Below are 24,593 nucleotides of genomic sequence, written 5' to 3'. Positions count from 1 at the left end.
TTTGGTATGATCTCAGGGTCCTGGGATTGAGCCCCACATCGGGCTCCCTGCTCACTGGGGAGTCTGCTTCTCCCTCCGCCTCTCCCCCCTGCTTATGCTCTCTCTCTCTCAAATAAATAAATAAAATCTTTTAAAAAGGGGGGGGGGGCGCCTGGGTGGTACAGCGGTTAAACGTCTGCCTTCGGCTCAGGGCGTGATCCCGGCGTTATGGAATCGAGCCCCACGTCAGGTTCCTCTGCTGTGAGCCTGCTCCTTCCTCTCCCACTCCCCCTGCTTGTGTTCCCTCTCTTGCTGGCTGTCTCTATCTCTGTCAAATAAATAAATAAAATCTTAATTTAAAAAAAAAAAAAAAAAAAGGAACCACCATACTGTTAAAAAAAAAATAGATCAAATTTTTCCACTTTAACAAAAGATGCTACCTGGGCTGGAGGATTTTATAATTCTCTGGATCGAGACTCCCCTCGCGTTGATGGCATGTGCTAGTAAAAGAGGCCATGAAGTCCTTTCAGTGGCATGACTACGGCCTTGACCACAGCCATGGCAGAGCAGGTCTAAGCATCTCTGAAGAAGCTTGTCAGGATTAGTTTAGACTTTGTAAGTCAGGCTATTGATAATTATTTTTTCTTACTTTTCTCCTGTCACTACTTATGGTTTAATAGTTATCTATCATCTATCTATCTATTTATTTATTTGATAGAGAGAGAGAGAGAGAGTGAGAGGGGGAAGGAGGAGAGGGACAGAGGCACAAGCAGGCTCTGCACTGGGCATGGACACGGGGCTTGATCTCAAGACCCTGAGATCATGACCTGAGCCGAAACCAAGAGTTGGGAGCTCAACTCACTGAGCCACCCAGGTGCCCCTGCTTTAATAAAGTCTTAATGAATAGTTCAGTCTGTCTTACCTGTGTTAAGGGGAATCACAGGAGGGGGACATCAGTCAGAGCTTTTAGGACAGCAGTGTACCCCTGGGAGCCAATGTAGCAGAGGGAATTTGAGGGAGAAAGCAAAGGAAGAACTTTGGGGACAGCCACCCTCTTTGGTAGAACATTCTCCCTGCAGTGTAAAAACCTACAGATAGTGTACTGTTCTGACATGAAATAATTCCTTCAAACAGGAAGCAGGAAATGGCTTTTCCTTCTCTTCTTAGCAGGTTCTTTAAAGTAAATGGGCCAGAAAAGACACAAGGTTTGTTTGTTTGTTTTTTAATGGAAAGAAACAAAGCCAAGAGTTTTGATGCCAAGGAAGCATGGAGCCCCAAAAGCTGATGAGATGTGAACCAGACAGACTTCTTATACCAGGTAAGCCAGTTAGTAAACGAAAACAAGCCTCAATCTTTGAAATGTTATTCAGGAAGGAAAGAGGGAAAGAAATGAATTACTCAAGTCTTGACCCTAGAAATCTAAAGGGTATAGAAGTAATATGATTCTAAGTGTGAAGTAAAATGCCTCAAATGAGAGCCAATTTTCTACTTCTTTGCAACTGATGTCAGATCAAGAAAATAATTTTTGTCTTCAAAGAACACAGGTCCCTTATTTAGAGCTATATCAGCGCCTGATAGATACAAGACAACTTAAATTTTTTGTGTGTTTTGACCTCACAGAAATAAGGATGTTCACTGCACTGCTAATCATAATAGTGAAAAACTGACAACAACCTCAATGTCCTACAATTGGAGACTGGTTAAATATAAATTATGGTACATCCATAAAATGGAGTTTTATATCCTGCTGCATAAAATTCATGTCACAGGCTATTAATTGACATGGAAAAATATTTGGTAGATTTAAAGTCAGGCCATGAGACAGTGTATATAAAATGACCCCATTTTTGTAAACATAGTTGTTGATAGAAAAGGCCTGACAAGGGGATGCCGTGTGGCTCAGTCAGCTGGGTGGTTGCCTTCAGCTCAGGTCGTGATCTCAGGGTCCTGAGGATCTCAGCAGGGAGTCTGCTTCTCCCTCTCCCGCTGCCCCCCGCCCCGCTTGTGCTCTGTCTCTCTCTTGCAAATAAATAAATGAAATCAAAAAAAAAAAAAAAAAAAAAAAAAAGCCTGACAAAATACCCACCAAAATATGAACGGTAATTATCTCTGGGTAGTGGAGTTATGGGTGCTTTTCCCCTTCTGTACTTCGCTATATACTCCAATTGTTCTGCATTGAGAATGTATACTTTTATGATCAGAAAAAGCAGGGTTGAGAATACACTGAGAAGATTGGCTTCAGAGAGACCTTACTTATAACTCATTCATATGGAGCTGGTTTGAAGAGGGGAGAGTAATATTCAATAAACAAGAAATCATGGGCCCCACACTTAGATAGGTTCAAATGTTTCTCCAGAGGCCTTTGCTGCCTCTTACCTGATCCGGTCCGCCCCACGATGCCAATCTTCTCCTTGGGTTTGATGGTGAAGGACACCTTCTTCAGAACCAGAGGCAGATTTTCTTGGTACCTCATCTCTGCATTCTCAAAGGTCACCTCACCTTCCTGGGGCCAGTCAGGGGAGGGAGCCTTGTTCTTAATTCTGGCAGGTGCTTCCAAAGAGAGAGTCTGGGGAGACAGAGTGGCTAGGTCAGACTGACCAGATTCTGTGGGAGCTGCAAGGCTTTCGAAGAGAATGTAAAACCCAGACAACCACAGCAGCCATATAGAAGCAGCTGCTGCCCTCTTCCCTTCCCATGGAAGATGCCCTTGACAGTAAAGGCTTATTACCATTAAACTAGACAGAGTACAATGGTGACTAACTTTACACTTAGCAGTTTACAGTGGCCACTAAGCAGTATCTTGGGGAGGGCAGTGGCTTTCCAACTGTTTCTGGAATTTCTCCACAAAACTGTCTTAGAGGCCAAGGGTGAGGCATGAAGCCTTCCATGGCTCTTCAAACACAGCACTTTTTATTGGAATTCTTTCAAAATATTCTACTTGAAACAAGATTCCACCATTTGAAAGCCATGGCCTAAACTCAAAGGAAGGAAACTACCATTTACTAAACATTTCATCAGATCCTGGCATTCTGACGTATTGGTCACCCTGGAAGACGTGGGCTTGAAGCCCAATTTGCCACCAATCACTGTGTGACCTGGATATATCATTTCTTCACTCTGGGTCTTAGTTTCCCATCTGCAAATCGTGGGGACTGGATTAGAGAACTGTGGAAATCCATTCAGCTTTAAAATGCTGTGTAACTGCCTGGGTAATTTTTGTTACGAACAGTCCCGCCCTGTAATATTTGAAAATTCTCTGGCAACTAGTCACAGGACTTTATAGTCTCACAGGGAAGTGAAAGCCAATGGCTGTGGAGCTCTGGGCAGGGGTGGGGGTTGGGAGGGTGGGTGGAGACTGACGTCTGGAACTCCAGGCTGGAAGGGCTCTGTGTTGGCAGAGGCATCCAGGTTGGGCCCAGCAGTGGGAGTCAGTCCTCAGAAATGTGACTGGTTTGTGCCGGCTCCACTCTACTATGGCTGACCATCACCCTGACCTCTTCAGCAAGAGACTCTCACCAACAGCAATATTAAACCAAACACTACACACCCACATATTGCCCACAGACAATGAGCACTGGGCAAAGAAGCCGATGGATAAATAAAAGGAACAGCTATTAGCAGATACCTATGTGCCATAGATAGCTATCTGCCATTCTTTCTGAGAATGATAATTTGTAAGCTTAAGAAATATCTTACAATTAGTGAGGTTCACTGTCAAAACAATTCAGGGAAGCATGTCTGCTGGAAAATGCAGTTTACATAATATGCTAGTTCTCAACTGAAAGGGTAGTTTGTCAAAACTATGTTTCTAAGTCAATTATTTGGAAATTGGGATATATTCTTCCCACGTAAACCATGATACAAATGCTGATAAAGTCTCTGGGCAGTTCACAAAGCAGGTAACTTCTCTGAGCTGAGGTAAATTTGAGAAGCTTAACTACTCGTGACTCTGCTTCTCTCTGTGGAAAACTGCTTTCAGTACCTCAGCTAGGACACGCCCTGGCCGCAAGACGGGGCACTGCAGGGGTTACTGAGGGAAGGGGGGAAGATTCAGTTCATGGCAGGATCAGCGAAATTAACTGGTTTCTGAACTAGGAATGCAGTGTAGAATTAGCCATGGAGCTTCTAAACCTCAGAAGCCTGGGTCTCACCCCAGACAGACTGTATCAGAATCTCCAGAGATGAGCCCCACGTCTGTCTCTGCCTAAAGCTCAGCGAGGGATACCGATGGCCATCCCTGGTGAAGGACATGTGAACTAGAATAAGATTTAAAACACTCCAGGGTTTTAAATGGTGTAAGGAAGGGGCGCCTGGGTGGCACAGCGGTTGAGCGTCTGCCTTCGGCTCAGGGCGTGATCCTGGCATTATGGGATCGAGCCACATCAGGCTCTTCCTCTATGAGCCTGCTTCTTCCTCTCCCACTCCCCCTGCTTGTGTTCCCTCTCTCGCTGGCTGTCTCTATCTCTGTTGAATAAAGAAATTAAAAAAAAAAATAAATAAATAAATGGTGTAAGGAAAATGACCTACACTCTTCATCAGACACAATTCATAAAAATATTTAGAAACTCTTAGGATAATCTCTTCTCCATTCCACACATGCTGAAGAGACTGATGGTCCTCGCCTGTGAGAAAACAAGCATCTTCCTTGCACGTCCACCTGAGGCAGCAAAAGGGTTGTGAAAGGACCCCATGATGGGTCAGAAAGGCTTTCACATCCTGACCTTGATGTAGTGGTTGATCCTCTCCACTGAGGTGAAGCGGGCTTCTGTCTCGGATGCCAGTCTGACGGTGAACTGGAACAGCCCCGTTAACTGATAATGGAAAGCAAAATCCAAGAAAGAATTCATTATGGATACATGTCAGGCCAACGCTAGAAAACCTCTTTCACCTAGGAGATCACAGCTCGATAGACAAACGAGCCGGGCACCCACAACCGCTGGTTTTACCGACCCAGTCATTCTCTAAATGTTTAACATGATGCCTATTCTCCCCCAATCAACTGCGATTCTCAACAAAGGCAGGTGGCATTGTGTGACTGCGAGCACTGACTCCCCTGAATCCAAAAGCTTTCCATCCATCTCTACATTTGCAGTACACATATCTGCAGCTGAGTAAACTTCTGGGCTTCCTTCCGAGCAGTCTGCACCTGCTCTGGTAGTCACAACAAATGGAGATGTACATCGACCTGTGAGCAACTAGTGAGAATGCAGAGCCCCTGGGCACCGAGGACCGAGGACCCCAAGCTCCAGTACTTAGAACAGGTGTTCTTCCTCTTCCAATGAGCAAGTAAGTCTCTATAACATGGACAGACAGCTTCGGGAATCTGTGAAGATACACTAGCTCTTCTTGGTTTTCTGTGCTTACTTATTTGTTTTCATCTTTCCAATATGGAAAAATGTCAAACATATACAAGAGTAGAAAGGGCAGTATCATGAACTCCCATGTCCTTAAAAACCTGTCAACTTATAGACAATATTGTTTCATCTATACCACACCACCCCTCTGCTTTATGTGAAAGCAAATCCCAGACATCCTATCTTTTCATCCTTAAATATTTTAGCTTGCATCTCTCTAACATATAAAGACTCTTAAAAAACACAATATCATTGTCCAATACCATCATGACATCTAAAAAATTAATAATAATTCCTTAACATCTTTATTATTATTTTTTAAAAGATTTTATTTATTTATTCGACAGAGATAGAGACAGCCAGCGAGAGAGGGAACACAAGCAGGGGGAGTGGGAGAGGAAGAAGCAGGCTCACAGCAGAGGAGCCTGATGTGGGGCTCGATCCCATAACGCCGGGATCACGCCCCGAGCCGAAGGCAGACGCTCAACCGCTGTGCCACCCAGGCGCCCCTCCTTAACATCTTTAAATACTTAGTGCTCAAGTTCCCAATTGTTCTCTGAGCTATTTAAAGACCTTAAACCATCCCTAGGGGCCGGGTCTACATATGAAACAGTTTTGGGAAAATCAGGGGCCTGGAAATAAAATGCACATAAGAAGCATACTGACGACACAGTATTACTTAGGAGACCAGGAAGGCTCCTGAGATGAGAGGGTGGTGAACACAGAAAACTGTAATTAAGAAACTATTTTCAAAATCATGTTTATTTATTAATAAATTGCATCTATTTCTTAAACATGTGCAACAGACTTAAATCCCTTTGTTCCTATATACCACTTGTACCTCTCTTCCACCCTCCCTGCCCCAGCCAAGTCCAGGCTGTTACTAAGAAAGTAGGTGAACAGAAGCTCTCGGAGTCTCAAAGGCTGAGAGAGAGCCCCCTACCTAACATGCCTCTCCTAGGCCAACACAGGACTCAAGTGAGCCAAGGTAATGCTCCATCCCAGAGACTGACCTGGACGGCATAGGAGATGGCAAGACCTGAATAGGCAGGGGGAATCTGCCCATGCATGAGAACGATCATCAGCCCGGTGGTGGTGATCAGGGCAATGCTGATGAGGTCCAGCCGCACAGCCAGCCAGCGCATTGCACACGTGAACAAGAAGAAAGGACCTTGGTTGTTATCCAGGAGCTCCTGGTACCTGTGAGGGCGACAGAACACCTAATAGGCAAACAAAGTACCACACCACCCTGAGAGTGGATGATGTAAGAGCTCTGGTGAATTATGGATGGAGGACTAACTTTTGAGTACTTCCTGTTTGTCACTCGGAGAAGGATATGGAAACCTAAGGACTGCAGAATATTCCAGGCTCCGCACATAGGATGACTTGAGGTTTTCTAGTTTTACTCTTCAAAGACACATGTTCAAGATGTTAGGGGAAAATACGTTAAAAGCAGAACGAATGCACAGGGAAAGGAGATCAAATAATGAGGCTGGCTAAGCTTTAGAAAAATGTCTTATGTCAGGGGTCATTTCCTCAAGGAGGCTACATAGGCAAACTGCGAAATGCCCTAAAACCTGGAAAGACAGACTTGCAGACTGAAAGTGGGAAAGTGGAAAATGTCTGCTGACACACTGCTGTTGGGCAAAATGGTACTCGCTTCCAAGGCCGGGGAGCACAGAACCAGGAACTAAACCAGAGCAAAAGAGACCCAGACAACCTTTGCCACTGAAGGAGGAGACACTATTGTCACCAGGGGTCCTAGAGAGCAGATCAGACCCCATCCAAAGGCTCGGGTGTCACATACACATGCAACAAGAACTCCCGAGCAGGAAGTCTTGCCAGACAAATGTGCTTTGGTTAAAAAAAAAAATCACTTTTCCTCTTTATAGAAGATATTTGGAGAAAGGAAATGCAGTAAAGAGGAAAATCCAGTATTCTCACCACTCAGTTAAAACCAGGGTTAATAGCCTGTTGTATCTTCTCCCAGCATTTTTTCCAATACACTTAAATGTATGTGTGCATGTATATACACATGCATGGAGCATATGTTACCATTCTTCTCTTAAAGTGAGGATTATTTTTGAGTTGTTTAACCTAAACTTTCTTTTTTTTTAAATTCAATTAATTAACATATAATGTATTATATGTTTCAGAAGTAGAGGTCAGTGATTCATCAGTCTTCTATAATACCCAGTGCTCATTACATCACGTGCCCTCCTTAATGTCCATCACCCAGTTACCCCATCCCCCCACCCACTTCCCCTCCAGCAAACCTCAGTTTGTTTCCTATGGTTAAGAGTCTCTTGCAGTTTGTCTCCCTCTCTGATTTTGTCTTGTTTTATTTTTTCCTCTCTTCCCCTACGATCCTCTGTTTTGTTTCTTAAATTCTGCATGCATGAGATCAGATAATTGTCTTTCTTTGATTAACTTATTTCACTTAGCATAATACCCTCTAGTTCCATCCATGTCACTGCAAATGGCAAGATTTCATTTTTTTGATGGCGGAGTAATATTCCGTTGTATATATATACACACACCACATCTTCTCAAACCATTCATCTGTTGATGGACATCTGGGCTTTTTCCATAGTTTGGCTATTGTGGATACTGCTGCTATTAACATTGGGGTGCATGTGCCCTTTTGGGTCACTACATTTGTATCTTTGGGGTAAATACCCAGTAAAGCAATTGATGCATCGTGGGGTAGTTCTATTTTCAACTTTTTTTTTTTTTTTTTTTTTTTTGGGGGGGGGGGGGNGGGGGAGGGAGAGAGAGAATCCCAAGCAGGCTCCAGGCCTAGCACAGATCCAAACTCGGGGCTTGGGCTCAAGATCATGACCTGAACCAAAATCAAGAGTCAGACACTCAACCAACCGAGCCACCCAGGCACCCCTAAACTAAACTTTCTATTCTAGATTTTCTTTTTAATTACTTAATTTTTGGAATAGACATTAGTTTTTGGAATAGACAATATATGCACAGGATAGAATACTTAGATGGCATAAATAGTTTTAACATGAGAAGTCAGTTTTTCTCCTGCCCATCCTCCAGCTACCCAGTTCCCATTTCCAGTGGCAACTAGTACTTCCTTGTGTATCCTTTCAGAGATATTCTAAATGTTACACATACAAACACATACCTAAAAGGGAGCATACCACACGTGCACATCTGTACCTTGCTCTTTCACTAATGTATTTTAAGACATCATTCCATATCAGTACCTATAGAACTTTCTCACTTTTTAAAAAGATGCATTTATTTATTTGAGAAGGAGAGAGAGAGCATGCGTAGTGGGGAGGGGAGAGAGAATCTCCAGTGGACTCCCCTTTGAGCACAGAGCCCAATGCAGGGCTTGATCTCATGACCCTGAGATCATGACCTGAGCCGAAATCAAGAGTCGGATGCTAAACCAACTGAGCCACCCAGGTGCCCCTGCCTCATTCCATTTAAGGGCCACATAATATTCTATATGGGTATACCATAGCTTATTTAACCAGCTCTCTCTTGAAGGACATTTAAGTTAGTTCCAATATTCTGTTAATGCAAATCTCCACAATGACTGTCTATGTACATAAATTTCTCATCTAAACAATATTCAACAGCTAAAATAAAATATGTCCAATGTCAATGACCATCGCTGTTCAAAAAAAAAAAAATGAAAGAAAAGAAAAAAGAAAAACTCCTTCAAATATAGCTATTTAGAGTCCAAAGCCAATAGACTCCAAATCTGTATTTTTGTCTTCTCATTTGCTTAGAAAGGAGTTCCAGCAAGTGAATGAATTTTAATCAGAGACCATTACATCACTAATACTCTTGATAATGAGCTTTACAATCCCCAACTCTGGCCTTAAAGGGCCGTTTAGACTTAGGAAAAGCTGGTATGTTGACTCCCCTTTGAGCCATCCGGCCACCATCAGCACTGACCTGTGCAGAAATTCCTGCCCTTTGTTGTAGGCGTGGATGGTGGCAAGGCCCTGTATGCTGGATGTGATGTGGGAGAGGAAAGGTGACTGTGTGATATTGTCCAGACGCTTCAGCTCTCGAATCAGGACCCTAGAGAGAGAATGAGTTCTGTGTCACAGCAGTAGACAAACAACCCTGGCTTCATCCCTGGGAGACGTGAACACTTCTTGTTACCTGGAGACAATGTGCAGAACTGAAAAAAGGATGAAGAGGGGCCCCACTGCCACCAGGAACCATGGGAAAACTCCGGCGATCATTCCAACACAGAAGAACACCAAGATGACATTTTGGATGAACATCTCGGCCTGGAATGGCAGGCGCACATCGACTGGGGAAACCACAATGGAACAAGTGTCAGACTGCTGGGATCCACAAACAGGGAAAATGCGACCAAACATTTTTAAAAAACACAAAGAGGTTCCACAAATTCTCCATCTGAAATGTGTGTGTTATCTTTTAAATCAAAGAAAAATCTAGAAACCTGGTTGATCTAGTTTTTCTTGTCCCAGGGAAATCTAAGTGATCTTTCTCCCCCAGGCCCTCTCCTGGGTTTACTAGGCTACCCAACCCCTTTAAACAATTTTCCCTTTAAAAGTAATATATGTTTGTTGTAAAATATTTGGAAAATAAATATGCAAGAAGGGAACATAATCCTTAGTCTTACCAATACCAGTAAACTGCTGCTCACAATTGGGAAAATTTTTATTATGGAAAAATTTAAACATACACAAAAATCAAAAGAGTATAGAACCTTCAAAAGTTATCAACATTTCCTTCATCTCCTCTGAGCTACCTCCTCCTTTTTTTTTTTTTTTTGGCTTGTTTCATAAAAATCCCAGACATGTTGATATCACTGATTTTTTTCTTCCCACCTCTTCTCCTTTTGCGTGTGTGTGTGTGCGTGTGTGTGTGTGTGTGTGTGTGTAGCAGAAACGGAATCGTGGCACGCATCAGTTCTGTGTATCAGTGATGGTTCTGATCCCTTGTTACCTCCGGCCATGACTTTACACTGCCTTTATCAACGTCTGAAACAAACGGCTGTGGAGGCAGCACAGGGTGAGAGTTAAAAGCATTAGCTCTAGGCTGAAAAGATCTGGGCTCAATTCCCAGTGTTGTTATCTAATAGCTGTGTAATCTTGGGCAAGTTATTTAACCTTTCTAGACATCAGCTCTCCCGTGTATTCAGTGGGTGAAGCAATATCCGTCCCATAGGGCTCCTATGAGGATGAAGATAATGTATCTAGAACATTCCGCACACTGCTGGTTACACAGTAAGCCCTCAATAAATGTCAGGTGCCATTACTACCATTCTGGGCTATGAGAAGTATTTAAGTTCTGGTGCGGACATAGCCCACGCAGCATCCAGAAAACCTGCCAGAGGTTGTAAATGTCCAGGACCCAACACACTACCCTCAAAGTAAACATGTTTTGGAATCTCAGATGCTCCTGTCCAAAGTTATTTATGCCAACTCAATCCTCTGAAGGTGTTTTCAGGTTAAATGAGATCAGATGAGAACTTAGATGACAGGTGAAAAAACCAGATGGGTCCTTAGCTCAAGTACCAGTTGCAACCTGGAAAAAGTCCAAAACTAAACTGTTCGTGGTGTGGACACCAGCAGCCACTGCACCCTCAAAATGTAAGGATGGATAGATGGGCACACCTGGCGAGAAATCTAGAAGGCTGCGGAGCACAGGGAGCTAAAGCTTGTGGTCCAGAGCATAAAAGAAGCAGTGAGAAATACCTTCATCCATGTCTCTGGAAAACCTGTTGAGAATCCTCCCCGTGGGGGTGGTATCAAAAAACTTCATAGGGCTTCGAAGGATCCTTCGGAAAAGTTCATCATGGAGCCGGGAGGAGGCTCGCAAAGTGCCCTAAGGAGCAGAGGACAAAGTGGTCAGGACCCAGAGACCCAGGGACTCAGGCAGACTCAGTTCCTATTTATCCAGGTCACAGCTCCAGAGGATATCCACTTGTAAAGCTGGAGAAGGGCAAATGGTCATGGAAGAAAGAGGTGGGTACTCAGAAAAGACTGAGGCTAATGGGATACAGGTCATTTCAGCTAAGGCCATCCTCCTTCAGAGCCTGAGAGAGGCTGACCACATGGTCAGTAGGGAGAGGAAGGGCAGAAGCCACCACTGCATACCTTGACAAAGACGACTCCTCGAATGGCTTTCAGGATCAGCATGACTGCCATGGAGAGGGCGTAGATGCTGGCATAGTACTGCATGAGAGGATTGTCCTTCATGCTGTTGCTCACGGAGGTCCTGTTCCCTTGCATCACTGTAGCGTTCTGTTTGGAGGCAAGGCTCTGTAAGGCAAGACTCCTAAGGACGGCCAAGAACTCCTACTCACGGCCATTCTCAGCTCAGAGGAAGGGGCAGGATAATGACTGGGGGGCCTGGTTATGGCGAACACAAGAGAGGCTTTGCCCCCCTCCCACCACTTCTCTCTTTTCTAGTGGAGGAGGGCAGACAGCCTTCAGGTGTCCTGCTGCTAACGTGAGTTGGCCAGGGAGCAACGATCCTGTGAGGCCACATTAGGGGCTCATCTTTTTCATCCTGGGTAATCCTTGTTCACCAGTTCTTTCAATAGAAAACTTGAGCAGTTTCTCCAAGATTAGCCAGAGAATGCAAAGACACACCCACATTCTGAGACATATTATTTTCCCATTAATGAGGAACCTTACCCCACTTCCTTGCTTGATCCAGTAACTCAACCACCAATTGCTAAAGGCGGTGCTGCCCACATTCAGCATGAAAAGGGATATAATGACCAGGAAAGCCAAGGGGCCCCCCGCGGCCTGGATGTAGACACCATATACTGACCAGGGCACTGAGCCCTGCCCTTTTTCTTCCAGTTGCACCAGCTGCCCTAGGTAAGAAAAAAAACAAAAACACATGAACTCAGCAGGAAAAAACTACTTTTCAAAAACTAAGTCACCTATAAAAGTGCAGAATCAAATAAAACCTGTAGTTTCACATGGTTCTAGGTTAGAATTCTTTCATCCTTACTAGAATATTCTTTCACTGAACATTTACTAAGCACCACTACGAACCGGGGCCAGGATGAGGCCTTGGAGCAGTAAAGACAATTAAGCCCACATCCCTGACCTTGAGATCTGGTGGAGGATCCTTCCACAGTCTGGTAGGACAGACACATAAAATAAACACATAATGGTAATAAAATATGCTAAATGCAATGCTAGAGATATATGCAGGGCAGCATGGGAACATTCAAGTGTACCTAACCTCCCTGGGGGAGCTGTTTCAGGGAAGACTTTCGGCTTTCTGTATGGTCTCAGTTTGACCCGGTGGGGAAAAGGCGGGCACTGGCCCAGAGGTGGGAAAATAGCACAGCAGTGTGTACAGACAGCCCATTCAGCAAGGCTGGACCATTCCGTGCACCTAACGAGTGGCAGGAGATAAGACTGATTACAGAGGCCATGGTCAAGAGGATAAAGGCATCTAAACTTCATCCTTCAGACAAGAACTTCTTAAAAGAATGGACTCCAGATTTGACTCCCAGGCTCTGGATGGCCAGATCAGCCACCATCAGCAGAGAGCAGACTTGTCCATGCACCCCAGTGTCCCGTACGAATGATGGCATTCTCTATGTGTGCCCTATCAGGACCAAGATGCGAAAACACTGCTTTGAAATGGGAGGCCACTGAAAGACTTCCTGCAGGAAAGTGAGTTGGTTGGTCTCCCGTTTTTAACTAGACCTCTCAGCTGTCTGCATGGGGGACAGATTTAAAAGGAAGCAGCTGTAACATTCTAGGTGCACGATGATGGGGCAAGAACCAGGGTCAAGGCAATGGGGTTGGAGGTTCAGGAGGTAAATTCAGTGGGCCATGGTGATTGGCCGAGGAGGAGAGAAAGGCTCAAGGGTACCTCCGGGGGGGCTCCCTGGGATGCTCAAGTGACTGATGCTGAGGCACTAATACAGAGAAACAGCCCTGCAAAAAGCCAGTGCCTCCATATCACAGGCAACTTGTAATTATCTTGGAACAAGCTCATGTGCCTGGAGTACTCCTGGAAGAGTTGCCGGTATCCAGGTCAGGGGCTCTGGAGATGAGAACAAACGTTCCCTCACGGTTTTGATACTGCCTGTGCCAGGAACTGACAGATGACTCAGACTTCTATGCGGTGTTTTGTGTGTGTACAGGTATCTTAAATCACCCCCAATCAAAGCCTCCTGCCTGGTTTACAGAAAGAAAAGTGGCAGGGTGTGCTCCATCAGGATGCTGAACTCCTAACACCAAACATCTGTGTAGTTTTAAGAACAAGGAAGTGAAAACAGGCCCAGGGCCAAAGTGCTGGATTCATACCAGGAGGTGACCCGGTGACATAACAAAAGAGAGCTTAAAACAGGGCTGCCTTCTTTGTTCCTTCTCTCTGGTAAACTGATACACAGCTTAAAATTCACAAAGGTGAAAATGCTGGAGGCATTATAAATAGTTTTCCTAACTCTCAATATTTGTTTTAGTTGATAAGATAAAGGATTTAAGAAACCGGAGCCAGAGCCAGGACTCTGGCCGGGGAAAGTCCAGCAGGAAAAACCGGCGCTGTAAGTCTGCCGCCGGCCCTGCCGTAGCCTCATCAGAAAAAGCCGGGAAGGTATCATTCTAACAAGGCAGCTGTTCAAGATGTAGGCACTGCTGGTGCTGGGACATCTCTGCCTAGACAGCCTCTGACTTTCAAAGAGCAAAGGGGCGCCTGCGTGGTTCAGGCGGTTAAGTGTCTGCCTTTGGCTTGGGTCATGATCCCAGCATTGAGTCCCTGCATCAGGCTCCCTGCTCAGCGGGGAGCCTGCTTCTCCCTCTGCCCCCCACATCCCCGCCCCACCCATGCTTGCTCTTTCACTGAAATAAAGTCTTAAAAAAAAAAAAAAGAGCAGAGGTGAATCACAGGAGGAAGGGTGTACCAATACCCATCATTCCATTTCTCCATACTCAAGATGACTCAGCTGTGATTACAGACACCTGACCCACAGTGCGTAGAGAAGGCAGAGGGCTAAAGGTCCTTCTTACTGCTCTGGTCTGTTTAAGCAAACAGAAGGCGCCTCATGGTCTCCCAATATTATACAAGAATTTGTTATTCCAGAAATAGAAGGCCAGAGACTCTACAACACACAATGCTGTCAAACATTATGAATTACCACTTGGCATACTTTCTGATAAACTTTAATGACAAATCTAAAATCTCAAAAAAGGTCATTACCTTCCTCTGGCTTCACTGCTTTCTCCTTCTTTACTGATCCTGTTTTAGGACCTTTGTCTTGTGATTTCTTCTGTGAACCGCTGGTTTCTTTTTTCGAATTAATCTAATAGTTTAAAAAAAAAAAGTGTCTCCAGTTACAATACGACCATTCAGACAAATGTCCACAGGACATACTGGAGAATTATCTGTCAAGCTGCTGCTATTCTTGACATGAGATACATCAAAGTTATTAAAAGGGCCACCTTCTTGTGCTTCCTCAACTCTTTCAGTCTTTGAGATCTGGGTTCCTCTGCTATTATTCCACTGACATTGCTCTCCCCATGTTCTCATCCCCTCCAACTTGCCCGAAGTATTAGGGCTGAGATCATTTCCATTCCTTTCATCTCTGATCTCCACATCACTAAACCCAGTCATAGATCTGATCATTTCCCACTGCTACCACAGGATATGCTCAAACTCAGCCTGGTTTTGCAAAACCTCCACATTCAGGCCCTAGCCTAACTCTACATGGTCTTCTCCCATGCCCCTGGCTTCTAGTCTCCAGCCGCACTGGATTTCACACCATTCCTCATACCACACTGCCATTTCCCACTTCTGGACCTTTGTCCGCACCAGTTCTTCACTTGGAATGCCCCTCCCCTCACCCCAACTCAGTTATAGTTGTCCCCATTCGGAGGGATTCAAATCTTAAATCCTCCCTGAGGCAGCTTAGACTCCTCTAGGATAGAGCTCACCCCTCCCCTGTTCTCCCAGGCACTCGGTTAGAACTCTACGATAGCATGTTGCTGCAAATGTGACCTGGTGTTACAGTTCCCTGTAAGAGTGTAAGAGCATCAGTCCGGCCTAGGAGATTGTGAGTCCCTCAAGGATGAGATGATGTCTGACTCATGGTGGTAACCTATACCAGGCCTAGCACCAAGCACTGCCCATAATAGGGCACAAAGGGACTTAATAAACATTCATCAGATTGAACCTGAGATAACAGAGGCTACTTAATGCTCCCCTTTTGAAGTTCCTCTTATCTTTGTATAGAAAATTCCCTTAATATAGTTTATTACATTTACTTCTTAAAAGATTTGACTTTTAAGTAATCTCTATGCCCAACATGGGGCTCAAACCTATAACCCCAAGGTGCCTGGATGGCGCAGTTGATTGAACATCTGACTCTAGGTTTCCACTTAGGTCATGATCTCAGGGTCATGGGATCGAGCCCCAAGCTCGGCTCTGTGCTCAGTGGGGAGTCTGGGATTCTCTCTCCCTTTCCCCTGTGCGCTCTCTCTCAAATAAATAAATAAATAAATCTTTAAAAAACAAAACAAGCCTACAACCTCGAGATCAACAGCCCCATGCTCTACTGACTATGCCAGCCAGGCGCCCTGAGTTTACTACATTTAATTCTATGCCATTGTCAGCCTCATGACACCCCACTTTGTTCTCCAACTAGGCTTTTTTAAAAATTTTTTTTTTAAAGATTTTATTTATTTGACAGAGAGACAGCCAGTGAGAGAAGGAACACAGCAGGGGGAGTGGGAGAGGAAGAAGCAGGCTCCCAGCAGAGGAGCCCGATGTGGGACTCGATCCCAGAACGCCGGGATCACGCCCTGAGCTGAAGGCAGACGCTTAACGACTGCGCTACCCAGGCGCTCCTCCAACTAGACTTTTTAAACTGACAGTGAAAAAAAACAGGAAATAAAATGTAAAGCCATGACAGAACACAAGATGGGGCTCTAAATTTTATATTTACTACTGTGTATGAATAAATGCACTAAAGAGAAAATATCATTTGCTGACCATTTACTAAGGTAAGATTACATATTATTTCATTTACTTGATGCAACAACTCTAAGAGGCAGGTGTCATCCCCATCTTTAAGATGAGGAAACCAAAGCTCAGGAAAGTTCAGTGACATTCCTAAGATGTGTTCTATCTGTTGCCATACACCGACTCTCAACATTCTTTTGCTCCTCAGACATTCCCTATTTTAACTGTTCTCCCTCTCATTTCCCCCTCCATGTCCACAGTGAGGAGGAAAACTTCTGATGAGTCCAAAGTACCCTGAGAGTCAGAGGGAATGATCACAAAATCCACATCTGGATTCAGGTGTCTCTATGGAAGTTCCTGGTGACACTGGAATGCCTGTTATTCCCAGAGGCCTAAAACACATCGGTCACGAACAGTTAGTTGTACCATTGATTAAATCAAACAGGATGACACCCAAAGACTGAAGCAGGGCTCCCAGAAAAGGTCCCACTAACTCTGCTTTTATCCTGTGCAGCCATCAAATGACCTGGTAGCTAAGAAGTAGCTTTTAGCCCAGCCTGAGTGCAGGAGTGCACCCCTACCATCCAGGGTGACCACAGAATAAGGAGTTCAAAATGACAGCACGTCGGCAAGAAAGAAAAACAACCTCTTTGGCTAGCTCTAACTAAATACCCCCTGTTTTTGCTTAACCTGGAGCCCAGGGTAAAGCCATGGAAAGCTGCCATCTTTCTGTGCTGCCACAGAAGGCAGGGTAGCGAGGCAGAGGGAGCATGGTGGCATCGAACCGTAAGGTTTCTGATCTTCCATACCCTCAGCTATAAAAGTCGGGGTAATCCTACTTTCCCACAGAGCTCTGTTTAAATGACTGCATGGGATGACATCTATGACACATCTAACCCAATAAATGGGACACAGTAGGTGTCAGTGCCAAGTAAGCAGCCAAAGCACCAGGGATCATTTTCAAACGTATGCAATATTTAATTTCTCTTCCCTCACTCCTATTCACTTGTTTACTTAAAAAGGAGCTTCATAATGCTTCAGTCAGGAATGACAGAGTTTAGGAAGCTCAGTTACGACTGAAAACAGCACATGCTGAGCCCAAGTCCTTCTCCCTGTCGCTGCCTTATTAATAAGTTCTCAGTGGCAGAAGACGTCAGCCCACCAGCCCCATAATCCTGGTCTCATAGAGCAGCACCAGTATGTGAACTAAAGCACGGCAGTCTGGTCACCAGAAAACAGGGCCCCTGCCGACAAGACACAGACACTGAGTTCAGCTGAGATCTCTCCATTACTCACTACGGTCATGTCTCCCTTGCTAGAAAAGAGGAGATGCCCACAAACGCCATTCGAATCTTACCTCAACCGGGGGTGTCTCTCCCAGCAACAAGTTATTAAAAATGGTGGCATAGTCACCATTTAAATTCATCAGTTCCTCGTGGGTGCCTCTTTCTGTAATACAGCCCTCTTTCATGAAGATCACTTCATCACAATCAGCCAGGTACTGGAGAGAAAGGCAAGGACAACACAGTGTTGCTGACATTTGTGCAAATACGTTCAATACCCACACCTTCCTTCAGGGGTTCTCATCTGGAGGCAATTGAGCCTCCCAGGGGACATCTGGCACTCTCTGGAGCCCTTTTCAGTGAGAATGGGTACGTGGTCATCTCGTGGATAGAGGCTGGAGATGCACAGAACAGCCCCCCACAACAAAGAGCTATCTGCCCCAAATATCAATAGTGCCAAGAGTGAGAGAACTCCTGCTTTAGCTTACTGTGCCTTGTGATGTGGTTCAAAGAGCATCACCTCTAGTTTTTGACATAGATCTGTTGATGGAGCCACACGAGCCTTGCATTAAACTTCACACCCCTTTGCCTCACCCAGAAACACACAATTACAGACTTTCTGCAGCAGAAGGGGGGATGAGCCCCCTAAACCTGCCAACATATGCAAAGCAGATGGCAACATCCTGAAGCTGCTCTCCAAAGTGGCTGCTTGTCTTGGCATGGCAGCGGGAGAAGAGCTTGTTTTCCTTAAACAGTTCCCACTTGCGTACAGATATTAACACGATGCTTTCCAAACTATCTCATACCCAAACTCCAGTTGCAGCCTACTCCTCTCAGCCCTTTTCCTTACTGATTCATATGCAAAAGCTAACAGGCTCCAAGGATCTCTAATTCAGATGGCCATCTGGTACACTGGTAAGATGAGCTTTATTGGTACAATGCGCTGGGCTATTTGCTGAGGAAATAAACACTGATGATTCCAGGGACCTCTAAGGAGTTCCATGGAGGGACCTGAACCAAGCCCACCTCCTTGTTTCTGATTTCCCAAGCCAACGCGGGCAGCCTGGGGAAGAATGCCTCATACCTGTAACTGGTGGGTAACAAACAGAACTGTCTTGGACTTGAGGTGCTTCTGGATAGCACTGTTGAAGATGTGGTTGCCCACATGGGCATCTAAGGCACTGAGGGGGTCATCCAGGATGTAGATGTCCCGGTCACTGTACAAGGCCCGGGCCAGGCTGATCCTTTGGCGCTGCCCACCACTCAGGTTTGCTCCTCGTTCACCAATCTACAGGAGTCCAGAAAGCACAGCGAAGCCTCCAGTTCAAGTCCTCCTAGGCTCCACCCAAACCCGCTCCTTCTACTGAATTCCCCACCTGGAGGAACTGCACTCTGATCCTCCAGGGCCCACACTGGAACTGGGGGAGCCAGCCCAGAGGAAGACAATTCTTCCTCTCCCATAACTCCCCCTTGACATACCACTCCAATCCATTCTCTGTGGTCAGAAAGATCTTTCCAAAACACAAAGTTGACCATGTCCCACCCTTGCTTAAAACTCTTTCGAGAGCTCTAAAGAATAAAATCTAAGCCGACAAGCCACAGAAAGCAGGTCCTTTGCCACCTGGCTCTGGGGCAGCTCTCAGCCTCCACTGCCAACCAACCTCTCTTCCACTCCCTGGCATCTAAGCCATTTTAAATCGTGTGTGCATTATGAACCCTCATGCTAAGGTCATGCCTTTTCTGTACTGTACGTGCTCAGTTCCAGCACCCTCTCCTCTGTGAAACCTCCCCCACCCTCTTCTCTACTACTGCCCAAAAGAAAGGGGACTTTTTTTTTTATTTAAGTTTTGAAAGGTTTTATCAGCTTATTTTGCACTTATTTGTTTGGGTATCTCATCCTCTCAACTGTAAGCTTTTTGAGGGCACAGATCATTATCCTATTCCTTTGTATTCCCAGTGCCCAGCAGTTTCTGCACATGGAGCTGGCACATAACAAGCATCTGGTAAATGTTACTAAATGAACACATGAATAAATCAGTTGTCCAATGGTAACTGGCTCTGTAATTCAAAAACAAACAAATTGTCTTTTAAAAAAAATGCATTGAATTCAGAGATTTCAAATTTGAGCACGCATCAGAATTACCTGCAGGGCTTGTTGAAACAGATGGTGGGCCCTGCCCCTAGAGTTTCTGATTCAGTAGGTGTGGGGTGAGGCCCAAGATTCTGCATTGCTAACCAGTTCCCAATAATACTGTTGCTCCTGATTCACTATGGGTCCAGGGACTAAGATCTGAGAACCAGTGAACTAGTGAAACCATTCACCAAATCTGGTTTTGAAGGATTTAACTGAAGTCAGCTGAATACAAGTGCCGGCTCCAGAGACCTTCAGGGCAGGTCATGGGAAACAAGTATCAACACCAAAGATCACAGGCCAGTTCCAAAGACACACCTCTGCAAACTGCTCCAGGGCGGAGAGCCAAAGAAAGACGGTCTGTGCGAAGGCCTCTCTCTTTCTAATTGAAGGGGCCTCTCTACAGACTGTATATGAATAAGGAGGTTGGCTGGCAGAATGAAGGTCAGAGAAGAACCTCAACAAGCACATGCTTGACTTACGGTTTTTATTTTTTTTAATTTTTTTTTTTAAAGATTTTATTTATTTATTCGACAGAGATAGAGACAGCCAGCGAGAGAGGGAACACAAGCAGGGGGAGTGGGAGAGGAAGAAGCAGGCTCATAGCAGAGGAGCCTGATGTGGGGCTTGATCCCATAACGCCGGGATCACGCCCTGAGCAGAAGGCAGACGCTTAACTGCTGTGCCACCCAGGCGCCCCGACTTACGGTTTTTAAAATGAATAGTGCAGGAAACATTAACTCTGAACCAACAATGGGATTTTGTTTAAAATCCACATGACATATGTGGCACCTGGGTGGCTCAGACACTTAAGTGTCTGACTCTTGATTTCAGCTCAAGTCATGGTCGTGAGGTCGAGCCCCGCATCGGGCTTTGCGCTGAGCATGGAGCCTTCTTAAGATTCTCTCTCCCTCTCCCTCCATCCCTCTCCCCCACTGCCGTGCATGCATACGCTCGTGCATTCTCTCTCTCAAAAAAAAAAAAAAAAAACCACATGACATATGAAATACTTATATGCTCAAAACAAGTAGTGTTGATAACCCTGCCCTAAGGAACAAGTGCTTTCCAAACATGAAGTCCCAATGAAAGCCAAACTCCCTGTATAGGCGCTCCCACATTTAAGATACATTACTAGGAAGTGGCTCTGGCACCGCCCTGCCACCCATTTCCAGAATCCTCTCTGCTCAACACACTGTCCCATCAGGGGCAGAAGGTCTGTACCTCAGTCAGGTCGCTGTTGGGAAGAATGGCCAGGTCAGGCCTCAGACAGCAGCTGTTCAGCACAGAGTTGTATCTGAAGGACACAAAGATACTTAGCATCAGCAGGGACGTGGCTGGAGTAGGGCCTGCTGACGTGGGCTGCCTTGCGTCTCACACGGCCAAGACGGAAAGCATGACAGAAACCAAACATTCCTTGCCTTTCTTCATCAAATTCCTTCCCAAAGAGGATGTTGTCTCTCAGAGTGGCATTGAGGATCCAGGCCTGCTGGGCCACATAAGCGAAGGTTCCACTGACTGCAATGCTGCCCTCTAGAAGTGTCATCTAGGGAGACAGACACCATCCAATGGCATCATGATGCAAAATCACCACCCTAAGCCAACAGAGCCCCCCACAATTCCGCAATGGAGTTCAGTTTGGGCAATTTCCTTGGATGCTTTTTGGACCTGAATCCAGACCTCGCCTTTGTTCCACAGAGAGCTATAGGAGCAAAGAAAATAAAAGTTCGCCTTGCTTACATGTGATGGGAACCCCATATAATCTATGACTTGGGTGAACAAACACTTCATTCAGCAACCCATAAGCTACTCTGTATTTTTTCTTCCTAATTGTAAACTCTTTTAACCAAGGGAAGGGCTAGAGCGGAAGGCTCTTTCAGAAGTTCCCTGGGGAGGATGCTGCAAGGATTTAGAGCTAGTTCCTGCCTCAATTCATTTATAGAATTAATTAATCCAGGCCGTTGGCTAAAGCAGCTGCTTCTGTAAAATGAGGACCAAAGGGAAAAAAAATCATTAGACATCGACTAGTATTACAAAGTATCCATTTAATGAGGATGGACCTCTCATTCAACATGAAGACACTGTGTGATGAGCCATGCGGTTCGAATTTTCAGCCACAGTGATTGATATGATTTATCCATTTTGTCCTCTTTCAGGGTTCCTTTTAGGACTGACAGTAGACATCTGTCTTGGGTTAGGGATGTTATAGCTTGAAACAAAATTTTGTTACCCATCCTGCACATCCAAGCTTCTCCTCTCAAACACTGGTAACGCACAGTATACGTACACAGGTGCACCCACCACACACCATTACAGCGGTACCAACGGCTCACAAACTGGTAGGCCCCCTGCTCTGCGCCCAAAGTGTTCAGAAACCCACAGAGGGTCTACTGCAGAAACTCAACTCTTCTGGCTGCCACGGCACGAACACCCACACTGCAGACTGCCAACGCAGAGTGAAACTCCCGAGTAGCCGGGCCGACCAGCATTTCCCACCTCCCGGTTCAAGAGATCACTGTCAGGATATGTCCTAGAAGCAAAGCCCCACTCGTTTTCACCCTAACCATCACCCACTCAATACCACCTCCCCTTTCATTTCCCTTGTGTCTCTCATCACTGACCCTTAAATCTGACCCTGAAATGATCTGAACACCTAGGAGGTTTTGGCAGTTTACAAAAATCAAGGGCTGAGCCCAACCAATGAAGAGTCTCACAAGCAGTGGGGGAGCGGGGGGTGCTGTCCCTCTAGGTGATTTGGCTGCAGCCTTCCTCAGACCACACTGGGGATCACTGCTCTCGAGGAAAGCCACAGTCTACCAACTGTAACAGTGACACTGAACAAGACAAAATATTCCATAACCGGGATACTACAAAACACCCTTCCCCAGCTCCATCTTGCATGGGTTTAACTTCCTCCATATGGAGAAATGACTATTGGACCTTATCCATAGGCAGGTAAGAATAAGCTTAAGTTTATCCTCATCTCGGCCATCGAAGTCAAGCTGGTTTGATTCAAGATTAAAATCAGGTGGAAGTACCTTGTTCATTTCCCCTATTATTTGGTTTTAAAACATAGGAAAGGGCGATTTGTCTTAGCAGGACGACCCTTGCCCCCGCCCCCACTCTAAATGCTGACAGCCCTCTGCTGGGCCCTCTGTGAACTTTCACTCTCTGCCTTGTGCTATTGCTTGTGTGTCTAGAAGGCACAGCTCCCCAGCTAGACCATCAGCTCCCAAGGGCATAATTCTTTCAATGGTTAGGTTGTAAACGGAGTGGGGCTTTGCTTCCAGATCACATCCCAACAGCAATCTCTCGGACAGGGAGGCTGGTAATGCTGGCCGCCCCGGCTACTGCCCTTTGCTGTCAGTCTACAGTCTGTTCACGTCTTATCTCTGACATTTCCCAACACACTGTCTGGCATACATATGGCACTCAATAAATACATGCTGAATAAAAGAAGGCAGGAGAAATGGATGGCTCCAGCTAGGTATCAATCAGTCACTCCTCAGGCATCCACTAAGCTCACTCGCAGACACAATGCTGATAAGGGGTGGGGACGTGGGGGTGGGGGCAGGGGCACAGCACAGACCAAGGGTTCATTTTGCTTCTGCCCTTCCTTACTCTCTTCGGGAAGTAAGTTCATTCTTCCCAAGACTCTTGTGAGACAGATTCCAGAGAAAGAAGCAGAAAAGGCTAAGCACAAAGCAAAATTATTACCTGGCCTAAAATGGCTGAAATGAGTGACGTTTTTCCACTTCCCACACTGCCACAGATTCCAACCAGTTTGCCCTGCACAAAGCACACAGAGAAAGGAAGGGCATTAAAGGGCCACTGACCACTCATCTCTGGGGACTGTGGACGGCTTTGAGTAAAAGCACACCAATGACAGTCCATCAATAGGGGAATGACCAACCTGATGACCCTGCAAGTCACTTACCTGTTTCCTCCCTGTCGACCACCTACTTCAGAGGGCTTCTGCGGGGGTACGTGGGAGGTAACGGATGTGTTAGCCTCTTAGAAAACTTAAGCCACATGCATGACAGTATCCCACATCACTTTTTAGAAAGTCCCAGCCTCTTTCTTACTTTTTTGGCAAACCATGTTTTGTGATTATTTGTTTATTTTTGTTGTTTTTGGAAATGAGGGCGGGACTCTTGAAAATTATTTTGTTGATTTTTGTTTCGTTTTATATGATGTTTTCCTCTACAGTCTATAAATTATTTTCAATAAAAACTATGTGCACTGTTGTTTCCATTTTTCTACAAAACATTTCCAAGAATCTGAAGACTATTGATATCATCAATCCCACTTAAAAGCCAGGGTTGGGGGGAAGCCTGTGATTAACTGAATATCTCCAGGCAAAATAATGAGTTCTCAACAGGTGGTGTTCAAAGTTTCCAAGGATGGGCTGGTGATTCCAAAAGGGCCAATTGTTTAGCAACCCTGAATTGGCTCAAGTCTCACAGCAAAGGAAGGGAGAGTGGTGTGCAGAAGAGCGTGGACTGTGGAGGCAGCCAGGTCTTGATTTGAACCCCAGCACCACTAGCCCCTGCCAACTGTGTGCTCGTGGTCTGGTTACTTACACTGTCTGTCTCTTACCGGGCTTTGAGAAACTTGAGGGAAGTAGTGATCTTTGTAGAACAAAGTACAGAGTCTTGGACAAAGTATGTTGGACAAAGTTTCTGACATGGTCCCAGAGTTTGAAAGATTACAGCCTGGTGGTAATGAGGAGACCAAGTCAAAGGTTCAATCTTTGCTCAAGTCAGTTAGGTTTGCACAGAGAAAGTTCTGTTCTCGTGACTCCATGGTGACTAACAGAGATACCAACAATGAAGTGCCCCAGGCACAGAGGACCTCAGGCAAACATTAACTTCCCTTCCCCGCCCTGAAGAGGGGGGCTGG

General features: G+C 45.5%; 1 protein-coding gene across 5 annotated transcripts in view; it reads right to left on the bottom strand.

Moving 5' to 3' along the window:
• Nucleotides 1–24,593, bottom strand: part of ABCC5 (ATP binding cassette subfamily C member 5) — a 176,078-nt gene that overhangs the window by 19,443 nt on the left and 132,042 nt on the right. For all 5 annotated transcript variants that reach the window (XM_034661871.1, XM_002915698.4, XM_034661882.1 and 2 more), the window contains 14 exons: nucleotides 23,409–23,480; nucleotides 21,113–21,237; nucleotides 20,916–20,988; nucleotides 18,648–18,851; nucleotides 17,638–17,781; nucleotides 14,520–14,622; nucleotides 11,987–12,171; nucleotides 11,444–11,590; nucleotides 11,042–11,171; nucleotides 9,474–9,627; nucleotides 9,261–9,389; nucleotides 6,347–6,533; nucleotides 4,701–4,790; nucleotides 2,356–2,545 (listed from right to left, as the gene is read on the bottom strand). In XM_034661871.1, the coding sequence (XP_034517762.1) occupies nucleotides 2,356–2,545; nucleotides 4,701–4,790; nucleotides 6,347–6,533; nucleotides 9,261–9,389; nucleotides 9,474–9,627; nucleotides 11,042–11,171; nucleotides 11,444–11,590; nucleotides 11,987–12,171; nucleotides 14,520–14,622; nucleotides 17,638–17,781; nucleotides 18,648–18,851; nucleotides 20,916–20,988; nucleotides 21,113–21,237; nucleotides 23,409–23,480 (1,933 nt within the window). The remainder of the gene's footprint in view (nucleotides 1–2,355; nucleotides 2,546–4,700; nucleotides 4,791–6,346; nucleotides 6,534–9,260; nucleotides 9,390–9,473; nucleotides 9,628–11,041; nucleotides 11,172–11,443; nucleotides 11,591–11,986; nucleotides 12,172–14,519; nucleotides 14,623–17,637; nucleotides 17,782–18,647; nucleotides 18,852–20,915; nucleotides 20,989–21,112; nucleotides 21,238–23,408; nucleotides 23,481–24,593) is intronic.

Source organism: Ailuropoda melanoleuca, chromosome 1, assembly GCF_002007445.2.
Source record: "Ailuropoda melanoleuca isolate Jingjing chromosome 1, ASM200744v2, whole genome shotgun sequence".
NCBI lineage: Eukaryota > Metazoa > Chordata > Mammalia > Carnivora > Ursidae > Ailuropoda > Ailuropoda melanoleuca.
This window is presented reverse-complemented; position numbering and strand designations above follow the sequence as displayed.